The following is a 16,648-nucleotide window of genomic DNA, read 5'->3' as shown; positions in this document are numbered from 1 at the left end:
GCACACAGAAGTGCCGCAAGACGACGTGGCATGGACTCGACTGAAGAAGTGCTGGAGGAAATTGAAACGATGAATTCTGTGAGACTGTCCATAAATCTGTAAGAATTCGAATGGTTGGAGATCTCTTCTGAACAGCACGTTGCAAGACATCCCGGATATGCTCAATAACGTTCATGTCAGGGGAGTTTGGAGGCTAGCGAAAGTGTTTAAACTCAGAAGACTGTTCCTGGAGCCACTCTGTAGCAATTCTGGACGTGGGGGGTATCGCTTTATTCTGCTGAAATTGCCCAAGTCCGCCTGAATGCTCAATGAACACGAATGGATGTAGGTGATCAGACAGGATGGTTGCGTATGTGTCACCTGTCAGAGTCGTATCTAGATGTATCAGGGGTCCCACATCTCTTCAGCTGCACTTGCCTTACATCGTTACAGAGCCCCCACCAGCTAGAACAGTCCCCTACTGACATGTGGGGTCCATGGATTCATGAAGTTGTCTCCATACCCGTACGCGTCCATCAGTTCGATATAAATTGAAACGAGACTCGTCCGACCAGACAACATTTTTCCAGTCCAATATCAGCGTTGATGGGCGCCGGCAAGGCGTAAGGGTTTGTGTCATGCAGTCATCAAGGGTACATGATTGGACCTTCGGCTCCTAACGCCCACATCAATTATTTTTCGTTGAGTGGTTCACACGCTGACATTTGTTGATGGTCCAGCATTGAAATCTGCAGCAATTTGCGGAAGGGTTGCACTTTTGTCACGTTGAACGATTCTCTTCAGTCGTCGTTGGTCACGTCCTTGGAGGATTTCTTTCCACCCGCAGCGATGTCGGAGATTTGATGTTTTATGGATTCCTGATATTCACGGTACACTGGTGAAATGGTCGTACGGGGAAATCCCCACTTCTTCGCTACCTCAGAGATGCTGTGTCTTATCTCTCGTGCGCCGGCTAAAACGTCAAGTTCAAATTCAATAAATCATGATAACCTGCCATTGTAGCAGCATTAACCGATCTAACAACTACGCCAAACCCTTTTTGCCTTGCATAGGCGTTGGCGAGCGCAGCGCCGTATTCTGCATGTTTACATATCTATGATTGAATACGCATGAATGCAACAGCTTCTTTGGCGCTGTAGCATATTTGTATTTTACACTTCTCAGGGGAAATCTTTCAGCGCTGGAAGTCTCTTGACAGTACCTAACATACGGAATGATGACTTGTGCCAACTCTTAGTATGTAATCTGGTGAAGCTTAAATTCTACATAATGTAACTGAATGTCATCCAGTTACATTTGTGTGCGAGTTTGAATACCGCTAATTAATAACCAATGGACAGTGCAAATACAGCAAGAGGCAGCAGAGTGATTGGCCCACTGGGCTCTTACTAAGGAGGACAGTTGTTCGACCCCCTGTGTGGTCCTTCAGGCTTTGGTTTTCTTATTAAGGAGCACGGTGGATTTCAATCCACAATCATTCCGGAGCCGAGTTTTAATCAGTCGACGGGACTTCCGTCCCTAATCTTCCTTTGTTTCTTTTTACAGGGTACGTTCTTTACTATGAGAATAGTGGAAATGATAGCTGGCATACTTCACATTTCAGACCCACGCTCAAAATGATTCCACAGAATTTTACCCCACAAATCCGACTGCCAAAAATGAAATAACGGATTACTATCTTATCAGGGTATGTTTCTGTCGTTCTGTCTAATGACCATGTTGTCGTCGAGACGTTAATCTTCCTTCCTTCCGCTGAGAACGACATTAAATTTTAGGGAATCCATCATTCAACACACTGTAAGAGCAACAGTGGAATCCCCAATAATAATGCATTTTTACTCCGTAGATACTTGCTACACTTGCTACATCTTTATACAGCCGAATTTGCCATACCAGCAGCTGCTACTCGGAGCGAAAGGAACAGTAATTACGTCTCTCTAAAAATGATTCTGGCAACCACCCTGTCAGTCCAAAAACTCTCAGCGATCTGTAAATATTGTGAGAATGTATATAGGTCTCTCTCTCTCTCTCTCTCTCTCTGTGTGTGTGTGTGTGTGTGTGTGTGTGTTCCACATCTCCTAAACCACTGTGCCGATTCCTACCAAACTTGGTATACACATCCGTTACTGCCAAGTAATAGTCACTGTGAGGATAAGAACCACTATCGTAGTTCTGGAGATATGACGTCATAAACAATGTGATGCGAGAAAAACTGTCGCATTATGCATTACGTTATGTGTATTGATTTTGTGCTATTAACTTCACTCGCAGTAAATTTCTCAGGAAGTATCCACATGTGTTCCTAAATGCACCTACAAAAGTAAGTCATGTCACAAACACTGAGATAAGTGAAAATATATAGCATAATGCATCATGCTGAAACAGCTTTACTCTTTACTCCTAAGAAACTTCTACAGTGAGGTCAACTTAAGGAAATACCTGACACCGGGAACATTTTTGACAACTTTCAATGCCAAGCGCAAAAGCGTGTAGGATAAAACAATAGCTGTCTGTAGAGCTATGAAGAGGCGTTCAATAGAGATGTTTACAAAATCGCGTTTCGAGATGAGAAGCAGCAGCGCCCAGCGTACAGAAAGTGTCCAGCATCATGTTTCGTAGTTTGAATACTGTACTCATACATTTCTATATTAAGCATATTTCTTTATATAAATGTTTCATAACTTTAAACTCATTTCCACAAATATATGGAAATAAAATAAGTTTTTTATGCTTCACTACAAACACAATTCATTTTTTTGTTTTTGTACGTAATAGAAAACTGGCAATATGAATACCCGTATAATGCCGGGTTTGTCACTAATGGATTAATAAAACATAGAGAGAAGTTAAGATGAGGTTTCAATGTTTCAACTGGTTTACTTAGTCTCCCCTCACGTGAATGCAACACAAAGACAAGCCAGAGAACCATTTGGAAAGCCCAGAAAGTCCTTCATTGGTTGTTGTTGTTGTTGGTGGTGTTCTGGCCTTCAGTCCAGAGACTGATTTGATGCAGCTCTCCATGCCACTCTATCCTTTTGAATGTACTTAATATACTCATCTCTTGGTCTCCTTCTACGGTTTTTACCCTCCACGCTGCCCTCCAATGCTACATTGGTGATGCCTTGATGCCTCAGAACATGTCCTACCAACCGATACCTTCATCTAGTCAAGTTATGCCACAGATTCTTATTCTTCTCAACTCTCCTCAGTACCCCCTCAGTAGTTACGTGATCTACCCATCTAATCTTCAGCATTCTTCTGTGGCACCACGTTTCGAAAGCTTCTACTCTCTTCTTGTCTAAACTATTTATCGTCCATGTTTCCCTTCCTTACGTGGCTACACACCATACATATACTTTCAGAAAAGACTTCCTGACACTTAAATCTATACTCGATGTTAACAAATTTCTTTTGTTTAGAAACTCATTTCTATGCCATTGCCAGTGTGCATTTTATATCGTCCGATCATCATCAGCTTTTTTGCTCCCCAAATAGCAAAACCCATCTACTATTTTGAGCGTCTCCTTTCCTAATCTAATTCCCTCACCACCACCTGATTTAATTCTGCAGCATTCCATTATCCTCGCTTTGTTCTTGTTGATGTTCGTCTTATATCCTCCTTTCAAGACACTCTCCATTCAGTTCTCCTGCTCTTCTCTGACATAATTACACTGTCATCGGCAAAACCTCGAAGTTTTTTATTTTTTCTCCATGGAGTTTAATTCCTACATGAAAATTTTCTTTTGTTTGCTTTATGCTTGCTCAATATACAAATTAGAAAAACATCGGGGATAGTTTACTACCCTATTTTACTCCGTTCCCAACCACGGCTTCTCTTTCATGCCTCTCGGTCCTTATAACTGCCGTCTGGTTTCTGTACGAATTTTAAATAGCCTTTCGCTCCATGTATTTGACCCCTGCCACCTTCAGAAATTCAAAGAGAATATTCTAGTCAACACACTGAGAAAAGCTTTCTACAAGTGTACAAATCTTTCTTATAAGGTAAGTCGTGGGTCAGTACTGCCTCGCGTGTTGTGACATTTCTACGGAACCCAAAATGGTCTTCCCCGAGGTCGCCTTCTAACAGTTTTCCCATTCGTGTTAGTATTTTTCAGCCGCGACTCATTAAACTAATATTTCGGTAATTTTCACAGCTGTCAAAACCGACTTTCTTTGGGGTTGGAATTATTATATCCTTCTTGAAGTCTGAGGATATTTTGCCTGTCTCTTACATCTTGCTCACCAGATGGCAGAGTTTTGGCACAACTGGCTTTCCCGAGGCTATCAATAGTTCTAATGGATTATTGTCTATTCCCGGAGACTTGTTTCGACTTAGGTCTTTCAGTGGTCTGTCAAACTCTTCACGCAGTATCGTATCTCCCATTTCATCTTCATCTAAGTCCTCTTCCATTTCCAGAATACTGCCTTCTAATACATCGCCCTTGTATAGACCCTCTATATATGCCTTCCACCTTTCTGCTTTCCTTCTTTGCTTAGAACTGGTTTTCTTCTTTGATATTCATACAAGTGGTTCTCTTTTCTCCAAAGGTGTCTTTAGTTTTCCTGTAGGCAGTATCTATCCTACCCCTAGTGATATATGCTTCTACATCCTTACATTTGTCCTGTAGCCATACTTGCTTAGCCATTTTGTATTTCCTGTTGATCTCTTTTTTGAGATGTTTGTATTCCTTTTCGCCTGCTTCATGTACTGCATTATATTTACTTCTTCCATCAGTTAAATTCATTATCTCTTCCGTTATCCAGGGATCTCTACTAGCCCTAATCTTTTACCTGCCGGCCGTTGTGACCTGGGGTTATAGGCGCTTCAGTCTGGAACCGCGTGACCGCCAAGGTCGCAGGTTCGAATCCTGCCTCGGGCATGGATGTGTGTGATGTCCTTAGGTTGGTTAGGTTTAAGTTGCTCTAAGTTATTGGGGACTGATGACCACAGATGTTAAGTTCAAATGGTTCAAATGGCTCTAAGCACTATGGGACTTAACTCCTAAGGTCATCAGTCCCCTAGAACTTAGAACTACTTAAACCTAACTAAGCTAAGGACATCACACACATCCAAGCCCGAGGCAGGATTCGAACCTGCGACCGTAGCGGCCGCGCGGTTCCAGACTGTAGCGCCTTTAACCGCTTGGCCACCACGGCCGGCCAGATGTTAAGTCCCATAGTGCTCAGAGTGATTTGAACCATCTCCTTACCTACTCGATCCTCTGCTGCCTTTTATTATTTCATCTCTCAAAGCTACCCATTCTTCTTCTACAGTATTTCTTTTCCCCGTTCTTGTCAATCCATCCCACAAACTGGCATCCGGCACATCTACAACACAAAGAATTGATGTTTGCATGCTTTCATTCAACAATCTTGCTGTTACACCGGTTATCAATGTTCCAGTATTTCACGTTTAGAATGGCTTATGTATCTTTTACATTAACATATGGTCTTCCAATGTTAATCACTTAAATACGTTACCTAGACAAACGTATTCCCGAAATTTCATTACGCTCGAGTAATTATTTTTTCGAGATTGCTATTTTTTCCCTCGGTGTATGTGGATGCATCTAATAGGATATACCCTTGTAGGGCAGGATGGTCCATTAGAATATAAACATTTTTGGTGCTCTGTTCTTAAGCTAACATTCATCCCGAGTTTCTATATTCTTTCGCCCTGAGTCACCCTGAATGTCTGCATCGCCTGTGCATATTACTTGTCACACGCCATCAGCTACGCACTGTAAATTTCAGCGGATACATCTACATGGACGGGACTGAAACTGTTTTGAGCCTTGATCACTTTCAGACAAGACGGAAATGCATCGGAAGCTTTACCGTAAACGGAAGCCGCAACACTTGTCAAGTGCGCGCTCTAAAAGGGCCGTCCGCCCGTCCAGCTGAAGGCTCTCGTCGCGGTGGGGGGCGGCAGCTGCGCGCATGCGCACCGATGCCTGCGGCCCCAAGTTGAGAGATCCGGCCGGCTAGGTCCGCAGCGGTGTGTCAGTCGCCGGCGGTAAACGCTGACAGCGAGGGCGTCCCGCCTGCTGCCTCTGTGTGTGCCCAGCGAGGACACAAGGACACGGACTGGGACCGATGCAAGACGCTGCGTCGCAAGGCGTGATTTCGCTGACCTGACAACCACGTGTTTCGATCGAGGCACCAGGGACACCAACAAACACTTGATTAGCATAATAATACAAGGCAATGAAGTCGCCTTCTTCCATGCGCCCATTAGAATGTGAATCGCTGCCACGGCGATTATCATATCATTACAGTCAGTAAGTGAGACAAATCTGTAGCACTGAAGTAAGCGAACTGTTACATGTGAATGAATGGGAGGCCGCCTTAATGATTGTTGGAATAGAGTGTTGAACGTGTGATGAACTGGAATAGCACATGAACTCTCGGCGAGCGTTGACGAACGGGAAAGTACCTTTTGGTGTACACCTTGTGGATATCCTGTCGCCACGACACAGCGGGGTGATGTGGCACAAGACGTGATGTTTCGTGGTCTGAGAGCGCAACACAGAGCGCCTCTGCAGCTCATGACGTTGCTCTTGGTCATCTCGCAGTCGGGTGAGTAGCGCAGCTGCAGTCCTTAAAGTCTGGAAGAGAAATTTTCTAGGCGTCTGCAGTTCTAACGCATTTTCGTAATATGTCGTCATGTCACGGAGAACCGAAATTATATCAGTGAAGCACGTATTAATTTCTGAAAAACTAGGGAATCTGTTTATTTGGCTATAATACACATTTTACGACAATGACACATCGGAAGCCAAATGCATATTCTTGCTGCTACCGCCAGATATAAATTGTATGATGTAATAGTATAATGTTGTGCAGCAGGCGGTCTTAATTTTCGTTGTTAAGTTTCTTTTCCTTGACAGCATTTTATACAAGGATAATCGGTACAATTGATCACGACGTCATCTTAAGATCTGCAGCAGTCAGAAAAAAGCGCTGTCCTAACGACATACAACCTTTGCTGTATATTAAAATTAACAGACAACATACCATCAAAACCTCGTTACAGTGAGAAATCGTTAAAAGTAGTACTGTTGCATTAAAACTGCTGTACTGTCTCTGATGCTGCTTTTTAAGACATAAGCACTAAAAATTGTAGTTCTGATATGACTTTAAGACCTGTGAAATATATTGCTACATTATGTCGTTTATTGTGATTGGAATCAGGGTTGCACTAAAAATTGTTCTAAAAATAATGCCTTTATCGGCCTGTTGAAAACCGAAAGTTTCTAACTTTAGCCCCACGAAAATGTAACGTGAAAAAAATTTGAAGTGCGCATAGCGTAACTAGGAAAAGCTCTTTTTCTTCTTCTATTGTTTACCGATAAGCTTAGAGGTGTTAGTTTCTGCAGTCTGTATAAAAACTTTTTACTTTTTATTCCACATCTACAGGAAAAACGGGTGATGCGCCAAATGAAACGTGTCCTCAGTTCAGGCTTACGTTATAGTATATTTAAACCGTAGAAAACCGAGACATGGCAACTATTTCGCCCGCAGTTTCTCACATTCGTCTCAGGAATTTTTTTTATTTTTGCTGGTCGTTTATCATTACGAATTGTGAGAAACGTGCAGTCAGTCAAATCAGTCAGTGAACAACAGCCAGTATCTTCACAATGTAACATTCACTCCTGATACTTGTCCAAATCGAAATTTTACTTCGTCCTTAATATCATCGACCACGACAGGATGTTAAGCCTTAACTTTTGCGTTCTTCTTGAAAAATAGAAAAGAAAATGTGACTTGCTTATCGAAATGTACATCGTAGAGAATACGTATACCTCTAATACTGTACAGTACATCGACAGAACATCAAATTACCTAGACGTAAGACAGAAGAAAAACTTTTCCTGTGATTTGTAAGAAATTTTAGACTGTGATGAACGTCTGTAGCTATTTTGGCATAATCAATTAACTTCACACATGATGCTGCTGATACAATTAACGAATTGTTACTTACAAAGGCAGGAGGAAGAAGTTCGTCTTCGGTCTAGTAAGCTTGCAGATGATGGAGAAATGGTTACCAGTACTTAGTCCTGGCATTTGACTTTCGGCTATGTAATAAAAAATTGTAAGAATAACTGTGTCCTAGGACTGAATGAGGAAACTTTGAACTCATTCAGCGTGGAAACCGTGTTTGCTGACGCAGACCCCAGATTGCCTGGGACTATGGGACACGTAAATGAATCCCACCATCCCGTTCACATGAGGACCATGGTTTTACCGTTGTTTCGATGGGGTAGATGTTACATCGCAGAACAGATGGTTAATCAACTTAATGATAACTTTGGCATATTTCAATTATCAATGCTCTCATGCAAAAGCAAACATCAGTACTTGTAAAATTTCTAATCAAGTATCACGGTTTCCGTGCGTCTTCAGTTCACTTCCACGTGGAATTGGCTATGTGGCAGGTAAAGAAACAGCAGCGCAATGGCGTTCATTTTGCGGCATAAGATGTTGATTAAGCTTCACGTAACGCGGTTGTTCAGCAGCTGTCAAGTCCAGTAACGACTTTTCGCCATGTGGATCTGTGAATCAATGTTACGGAGAAGGGCCGGTGTGGGGGGAGGGGTCTGTGATGAGCGGTGGGTGGTAAGCGGGGCGGGGAAGGGGGGAGCAACAGAATTCAGTACATCGCAGCTTCTAGCCGAAAAGACATAGCCACCGCTAGTCTGCTTAGTTTCTTGCTTGCATAAAACTGGAACCACCAAATGATTGTAATAGATGGCAACACGGAATAGAAAACTTGCATCTTCCTACAAACTTTCAGTACGTGTGGCGGATTCAGATTGTATTACTGCTTTAATAAGATCAAAGCAGTAAATCACTACTATGAGTTTCCCCACATCCACCGGGCTACAACATCATATGAACGAATGTTCGTACTTCTTACGGCAGGTTACTTTTTTTTAGCTCTTCAATGAACGTTGATGATTCGTATCCCAATCAGTTAGCTAACAGGGTTCGTAGTGGTAGAGAAAAAGAACTCACGAATTTACTAACTGGATTTCACTAACAGTGCAATCCGTGAGTAAAATTTTGGCGAGTCTTCACTATATGCCATAATACTCGTAACTTTTGCGTATGACGCTATATAAACATTTAATGACAAATGCCCTACGAGATCTAAAAGGCAAAAAATACTATTTTGCCTCCCCAGCCACGCCATCTTCTGAACACTAGCCGAGACTCAGTCTATAGCAACACAAATATATATATATTTGGCAAATCACTAGATGCTGTGTGATAGAACATACTTTCCACTGTAAAAATTACTTTCTCTCAACATGGGTCATCATCAAAAGTGTGACACTATTCTCTCGTGATGGTTTCAGTAACATTTAAAATTTAATCGGTCGCAGCCACACATTAGTCATCCTTACACTCCAACAGCGCAAGACACACACAGTGCGAATAGGTGTGTTGTCTCGATTTGACAACGCATATATGCAGCTGTGTGGTGTTCGCGTATGGAGATAGGAATCAAACTATTTGATTGAATCAGGGCCCACGGTAAAAAATAGTGACTATCTTAATAACAGAATACACGAATATATCGTTACATATTATCATTCCTCCTGGTTCCATACATCAAATGTTCATGGGAAGAAAGACGTCCTGCGCATTACTTTTGTTACTATAATGTTAGTTTCATGATCATGGAATCAATATCTAGCAGGCAGACGAATATCTCTAAATTTCGTTCTAAAATGCGGCTTATGGAATTTGAAAAGAACTTTTCTCTAGATATGAAAAAATCGTTTCCAAACTGCTGTCAGTTTGAAGTTTTGCATTTTTGCTACAGTCACGAACCTATAAAAATAGCCTGACACCATATTGCGAATTGACCTGTTGTTCTGTACCTGGTATTAGTACCATGCACTTGAGGAACAATCTATTACACTGCGAAGCAGTTTTTAAGACGTTTTCTTGATTTCACGACTCAAGTCTACTAACTTCGGCTTGAGGAAATCGAATATGACCATTTTTTTTGTCTTCCGTTCCCGACATGTATACGGAATCGACAGTGAAATAAAAGCGATGGGTATGGAAGAAAAGTAAGGGAACAATTTATTATTTCAAAATACATTTATCCTATTGTGAGACAAGAAGGGCAAAGCCTTCACGTAAAAACATCTGCAGAACCGTGACTGTACCAAGTCGTTCACCTCTCCGTCCGAAGCAAACTGGCGGCCATGAATGTCTTTCTCCAGGAGATGAGACATGGTCGCGAATTGAACAGTGTCCCGAAAACAGAATAAATATCCTTTGCTTCACGTCTATGGTCACAAATTTTTATGTCCTCATATTACCGGTTTCGTTCTATAATGACCATCTTTAGACCTGAATGTTAGGACATGTTTTTATAAAACATGACTCTGGTGACATAAAAATTTATGACCATAGATGTAGGGTAAAGGAAATCTTTCTTCAGGAATATGTGCTTGACATCACTCAACTAAGGGGGTGATCTAGAGTAATATGAAATACGGAAGTAAATTTTCATCAGCCGGGTTCCCTAATTATAGTTTTATTTTTGATGCCCGGTTTCAGCAAATATAAGTTGCCATCATCGGTTTATATTCAAAAACACCCCAATTTTCATATATATCGAATTTAGCCGTAACCCACCATTCCAGGAACATGAATAAAGTGATACATGGGTATGTCAATAATAAAACAAGATTTGTGTAAGATGTCAAGTGGTGTAGAAGATAATCATTTGTGTCACATCATTTTGGTCAATGAAAGACCCAACAACGACATTTTTCTCACTGGAGTTACGATTCCTTGCTGGCCAGTCAACTTGAATGTAATTTGATTTCCTATCCCTAGTATACCACACACATTACAAGCAGCAGTATTTATCAGGATTCCTTAAAGCAGAGCGATGACTATTGGCTCACCAGACATTGGATGTTCCTGATTTAAGCCACAGATTTGTAAACCAGCGAGGAAGTACTGTATATAGGCGTCCAGCGGAGGCTTCATAATGTACCATTATTATTTCCACGACTAGTACATGGGATGAAGACGTGGTATTTCATATTTTTGGAAGTCCGTTAATAACGTGCAATAAATTTCGTGTACCGTCACCCACTGCAGTTATTTTGAGCTGACCGAATAAACCTGTGACGAATACTGCAGCGCTTCTTTGAATTTGTCCTATAATTTACTTAAAACCAAGTTGGTTAAGATCCTAGGCTCAACAATGATACGGAAGATCCGGTCGATGACGATGATAATGATGACGATAGAATTATTTGGGTGCGCCACATCGAGACCTTTAGCGCGAAGCATTTGTTCGTGAATTACCGATCTTTACAGTGCTTTATATAAAGGCTTCTGGTAATTTCCTCTTCCACTAGAGATTTATGCGATCGGTCCACCTTAAATTGTTCCGGAGGGAAACTGGTATGTAGTTAAAGTTCTGATTTTTCCGTAACTAGTGGCTGATCGCGTAGTAATGTGGCACCGAAATTTTTGTCTGGACGTCTGTCTCGCGAAAGAAAGCTGATCATTCTTCATTTCTTCCACGATGTTTCGGTCCGCTTACAGTGAATAGTGGTAAAATTCGGAAAGGTTTTCCAGAGATTGCTATATGTCACAGAGTTTGTTGACTACTTAAATTATTTAGTGAAGGAACATGTTTCGAAGCATGAACATGATCTTCAGGATAAAATGGCAGTACAAAAATATTTCCCAAAAGCACACGTCGATATTAAAGTTATGTTAAGAATGTTAGGTATTCAACACATTCTTTGGCTGGTGGTAGTCTCTAAAGAACCTTTCCATCTTTTTGAAAGAATCACGTTGATGAACAACCAATGCCGCTTTCAAAATGAGATAAAATTTTTACAATTTCTGTGATATGCACTAAAATTTGAACACAAAGTTTGTTAAATGTTAGCCTACAGTCTTACGACAAAGCACAAATTACTCGTCTCCGAAACAATTTTTGAGGTACACGTCTCGTTCAGTGCAGAACATATATTACTGTTAATGAAGTGATAGCTGATGTCCCTATAGGAGAGTGACACATTGTCAACATCTAGAAGTCTTACGTGATAGGTCTCCTCATACAGCCAGCATCAATTTCGAGATGCATGCGATAGCGACAAAAGTCAGATACCTCATACGTATCGTCAGGGGTAACAATGCGGTTGAGATAGGACCACTTCCGTCTTGCTTCATTAAAATGGAACATTTTGTCTTGTTCCCCTGTTGCAGAAGCACTGCTATTTTTCTACGCATTATGTTATTTAATAAACGCTGTTTAAAATACTGGTAGTGAGGCGTAAACGGATTGCATTGTTTCGCAAACTGAGTTTGTAGTTTTATGATGTTTCTATCTTCACTGTTAAGACTCCGGTGAGCTAACTGAAAGGGATGGAATCTGCGTGGTTCTCACAGAGCAGTGCCAAGAACCACAAGTGTAGCTTCAATCGATACTGCAACTCTTATTCAGACTTGCATTGTGTTTATAACACTTGTCACCAATGAAAATGTTTCGGGCTTAAATACAGCTTTTTCCAAATTTCACCTGCAGAATTCAAATGTCATCGTTAAAGTGACGGAGTAGCTCTTGCTTTGTAGATTATAAGGACATGACATTTTTTCCAATCTACTATAATTGTGGGTTGATTTTGTTTCTGGAGTTGTCACATCTATGTAATGATAACACACAGGGTTCTCCAGCTGTTTTTATGTTATAAATTTGTTGCTATTGCTATGACTGTGAGTTTCTTATAAATTTTCTTGTAGTCAGTGCAGAATGCCTGGTTTTCGAGTGCATTGGAAATGTAAAATTTGCTGAAGCAGTATTCCAGGAAAATGCGTAAAATCGATTAGTAATTTATGTTACATTAGTGCTGAAATAACATTTCTGTCACTAAAAGACAATATGGCGCCTCTTATGAAGGTAGCGAACCAGAATAAGTCATGGTCTCCTAATGTGTGTTGTAAGTCTTGTTCACTGATACCACGAGAGTGGATGAAAAATAAAATAAATGATCTGTGGTTTTTGCTGTTCTTGTTGATTGGCGTGCCCCTACAAACCAATCATATGTAGGCTGTTTCTGCTTCACTCTGCCTATAGAGGCAAGACCGTCAATCGAAAAAAGACGAACAGTTAAATACCTGAGTATTTCATATGCAATTAAACCTGTTCCACTGCCACGCATTTTAGTATTTCTTACTCCAAAATAGAGGGTTTGAAGTAAAAAATGGAGATACTGCGTAAGAAAAAGAACGCAACAAGCCTTTCAGTCCCACTTTGACGAAAACGATGATAAACCGCAAAGACTGATTGAAGCGAAATTGAGTGATCATTCGAGACCTTGATTTGACGAAGGAGATAGAACATCTAGGGTGAAGGCTACAGCAATAGGTTCTTCGTCAACGTGTTGTCAGTGTTTCACATTATGAACTTCGTTATAAGGATCTGATTCTCGCCTCCCACCTCTCTTTTCTTTCTTTTTTTTTTTTTTTTTTGAAAAATCGTAGCCCATTTCTTGCAGTGACGTTAAATGTAGAATTTTAATTATTATTGAACTGATTGGATGCCATTAATAGACTCCTCCCAGCTAAGTTCGAAAATACCTTTGATAATTATATACCTCCAGTAATTATAACACAACTGACCCGTCAGGGTAGCCGAGAGCGCTAATGCGCTGCTTCCTGGACTTGGGTAGGCGCGCTGGCTCCGGATTGAATCTGCCTGGCGGATTAACGACGAGGGCCAGAATGCCGTCCAGCTTGGATGTGGTTTTCAGGCGGTTTTCCACATACCGCTAGGTGAATACCGGGCTGGTCCCCACGTTCCGCCTTAGTTACACGACTCATTGACAGTCGAAAACGTTCGCACTATTTCATGACTTACACTAGACGCAGACAGCTGGAATACACTACTTCCGTCCTTGGGGGGGGGGGGGGGGGATGGGGTGGCGTCAGGAGGGGCATCCGGCCACACTCTGCAACTAACACTGACAAATCCGCATTAACATGGCTGACACCGCGTTGGAACGGGACAAAGGCCCGAAGAGCGAAAGGTAATTATAAAACAACCATGGAAAATGTGGCCACAAAAATGCAATTGAAAACTGCCTAATGCCAAATGTCCTTCTTCTGTTTCTGTGGATCATGCACTTCGCAGGAAGAAGACATAACGTTTACTCGACTCAGATGTGGTGAACATACACACAGAGGTTGTAACCTCCCCACAGAATTTCGTATGACAGTTATTTTAATATAAATGGAGCCATGTGAAACCTTCCCACAAAATTTCGTAAGACATTTATTTAATAGAAATGGAGCCAAGTGTAACCTCCCACAATAATGTAAGAGAAGAAAGACAATAGTGTCACCTCCCAGAGAAATTTTCTTAAAATGACAATAATTAAATGTTAGAACTAGCAATCTGACCCATGTATAACCTCCCACAAAATGAAAGTCAACTCAATAAGAAATGAATAAAATCTCGGTGACAATGAAAACACAAAGAGACCGAAATGTCGATCTTTAGGCCCTGATGAAACTTAAATTCTTACCTCAATAAAACTGCATCTGCTCTTATTTTTTGCCATGGCTGGGGGAAATGCATCGCAAATACAATTTTGAATTTAAGGGAAACTTTTCTTTAAGGAAATGCAAGGGAGATATTATTTCAAAAACGATTGTTTGTTAAAAATGCTTAGTTTGAAAACAAATTATTATTGGGGCGTTTCTTGAACAAATTAATTACACTGAAGATCCATTACAATACATTATTAGCTCATTACCTTATTAAAAAATATACCTCGTCCTGAATCTTGACCAGAGCCATGTCCGCGTCCGCCGACTCGTCACACACAACAGTTAACTCGCAACCGACTGCCTCCTCTCGCGGCTCGCTACTGACTACTACTGCATCTCGCAACAGACTGGAACTGTCGCGCGCTATTACTCTCTCGCAACTGAGCTGACTACATGCTCTCTGGTCAGAGATTGTACAATGCCTCACCATCCCCGCCACACAATATACGTGTTTCAAGGCGACAAGCCATGGGATACATCCTAATAGCGAGTCGAATCTCCTTTTGCGCGGCATGGTGCGGCAACTCGACGTGGCGTGGACTCGATAAGTCGTTCAAAGTCCCCACCAGAAATACTGAGCCAAGCTGCCTCTTTAGCCGTCGACAACTGCGCAGGTGTTGCTCGTGCAGGATCTTGTGCACCAACTGATCTCTGGATTATCTCCCACAGATGCTCCAAGTGATTAATGTCGGGTGATCGGGTGGCCAGATCATTCATTCGCATTGTCCAGAATATTCTGACATGGCGCATTGTCATCCATACAAATTCCGTCATCGTTTGGCAACATGAAGTCCATGGATGAAACTAGTCTCCAAGTAGCTGAACATACAAATTTCAAGTCAATGATGGTGTCATTTGGACCAGAGGACCCGGTCCATTCCATTTAAATACAGCAAACACCATTATGGAGCCACCCACACTTTCCACAATGCCTTGGGTGGATGGCTTCGTGAGGTCTGCATAAAACTCGAACGCTACCGTCAGCTCACTGCAGGTCATGTCGTGCTATTAGCAAAGCCAATCGCGATGGTTGTCCGCTTGCATATCCCAATAACGTCAGCTGTCACCGTACTGTCCTAACGGATACGATCGTCGTACGCTCCACACTGATTTCTGCGGTTATTCCACGCAGTGTCCCTTGTTTCTCAGCTCTCACAACTCTACACTAACTCCGCTGCTCGCGGTCGGTAACTGCACTGTCCGTGGTGAGAGGTAATTTCTGAAGTTTGGTGTTCTCGGCACACTCTTGATACTGTGCTTCTCGGATTTTGGGTTTCCCTAAAGTTTTCCGAAATGAAATGTCCCGTGCGCCAAGTCCCAACTAGAATTCCACGTTCAGAGTCTGTTAATAGCCGTCGGAAACCTCTTCACATGAATCAGCTGAGTAAAAATGACAGCTGTGCCAATGCCCTGCCCTTTAATACGTTGCGTAGGCGATACTACTGCCATCCGTACATACGAATATCGCTATTCTACGACTTCTGTCAACTCAGTGTTCTATTACTACTTTATTCCCCAGTTTCACTGTCTGGCACTAGCAAATATGATTACAGATGCTATCATTCGTATTATCTGAATCTGCTCTAGCAGTTTTCTTGATTATAATTTTTCTGATATTGTTTTCAGTGTGTCGTGATTAGTTTGAGCAACGCTGAGACACAGGTTTTTTTATGACTTCTATTGGTTACGAAATTTGCCAATTTTTGCTGTTCTAGGCAATACAATAAAATCAGCTTCCTGCACAATAAAAATGTATGCATGTTCTACATTTCACTTTTTCACCCGTACATTGGTACAGATAGAAACACTAGTAGATAATTCTGTATGTTACAGTATATGACGGTATTCTTAAAATTGAATCAGGACTCGCATTTGGCAGGAAGATGGTTGAAATGCTCGTCAGGTTCGCAGTGACTTCGTTAAATGTCTCCAGGAAGATGCCGGGATGGTTCCTTTGACAAGAGCGCGGCCTATCTTCGTCCCCCATCCGCTCGTATTCCGGGCTCCTGCTCCCCCCCTAACGACCTCGCTGTCGACTTCCACGTCG

At 41.7% G+C, this 16,648-nt stretch overlaps 1 protein-coding gene across 1 annotated transcript in view; it reads left to right on the top strand.

The window, feature by feature from the left end:
- The first annotated feature begins 6,010 nt into the window (after window positions 1-6,010).
- The window catches only part of LOC126161891 (zwei Ig domain protein zig-8-like), a 147,746-nt gene continuing 137,108 nt past the window's right edge, over window positions 6,011-16,648 (top strand). Inside the window, exon 1 of the mRNA XM_049918036.1 lies at window positions 6,011-6,579. Within this exon, the coding sequence (XP_049773993.1) occupies window positions 6,504-6,579 (76 nt within the window). The 5' untranslated portion in view covers window positions 6,011-6,503. The remainder of the gene's footprint in view (window positions 6,580-16,648) is intronic.

Source organism: Schistocerca cancellata, chromosome 1 (genome assembly GCF_023864275.1).
Source record: "Schistocerca cancellata isolate TAMUIC-IGC-003103 chromosome 1, iqSchCanc2.1, whole genome shotgun sequence".
NCBI lineage: Eukaryota > Metazoa > Arthropoda > Insecta > Orthoptera > Acrididae > Schistocerca > Schistocerca cancellata.
This window is presented reverse-complemented; position numbering and strand designations above follow the sequence as displayed.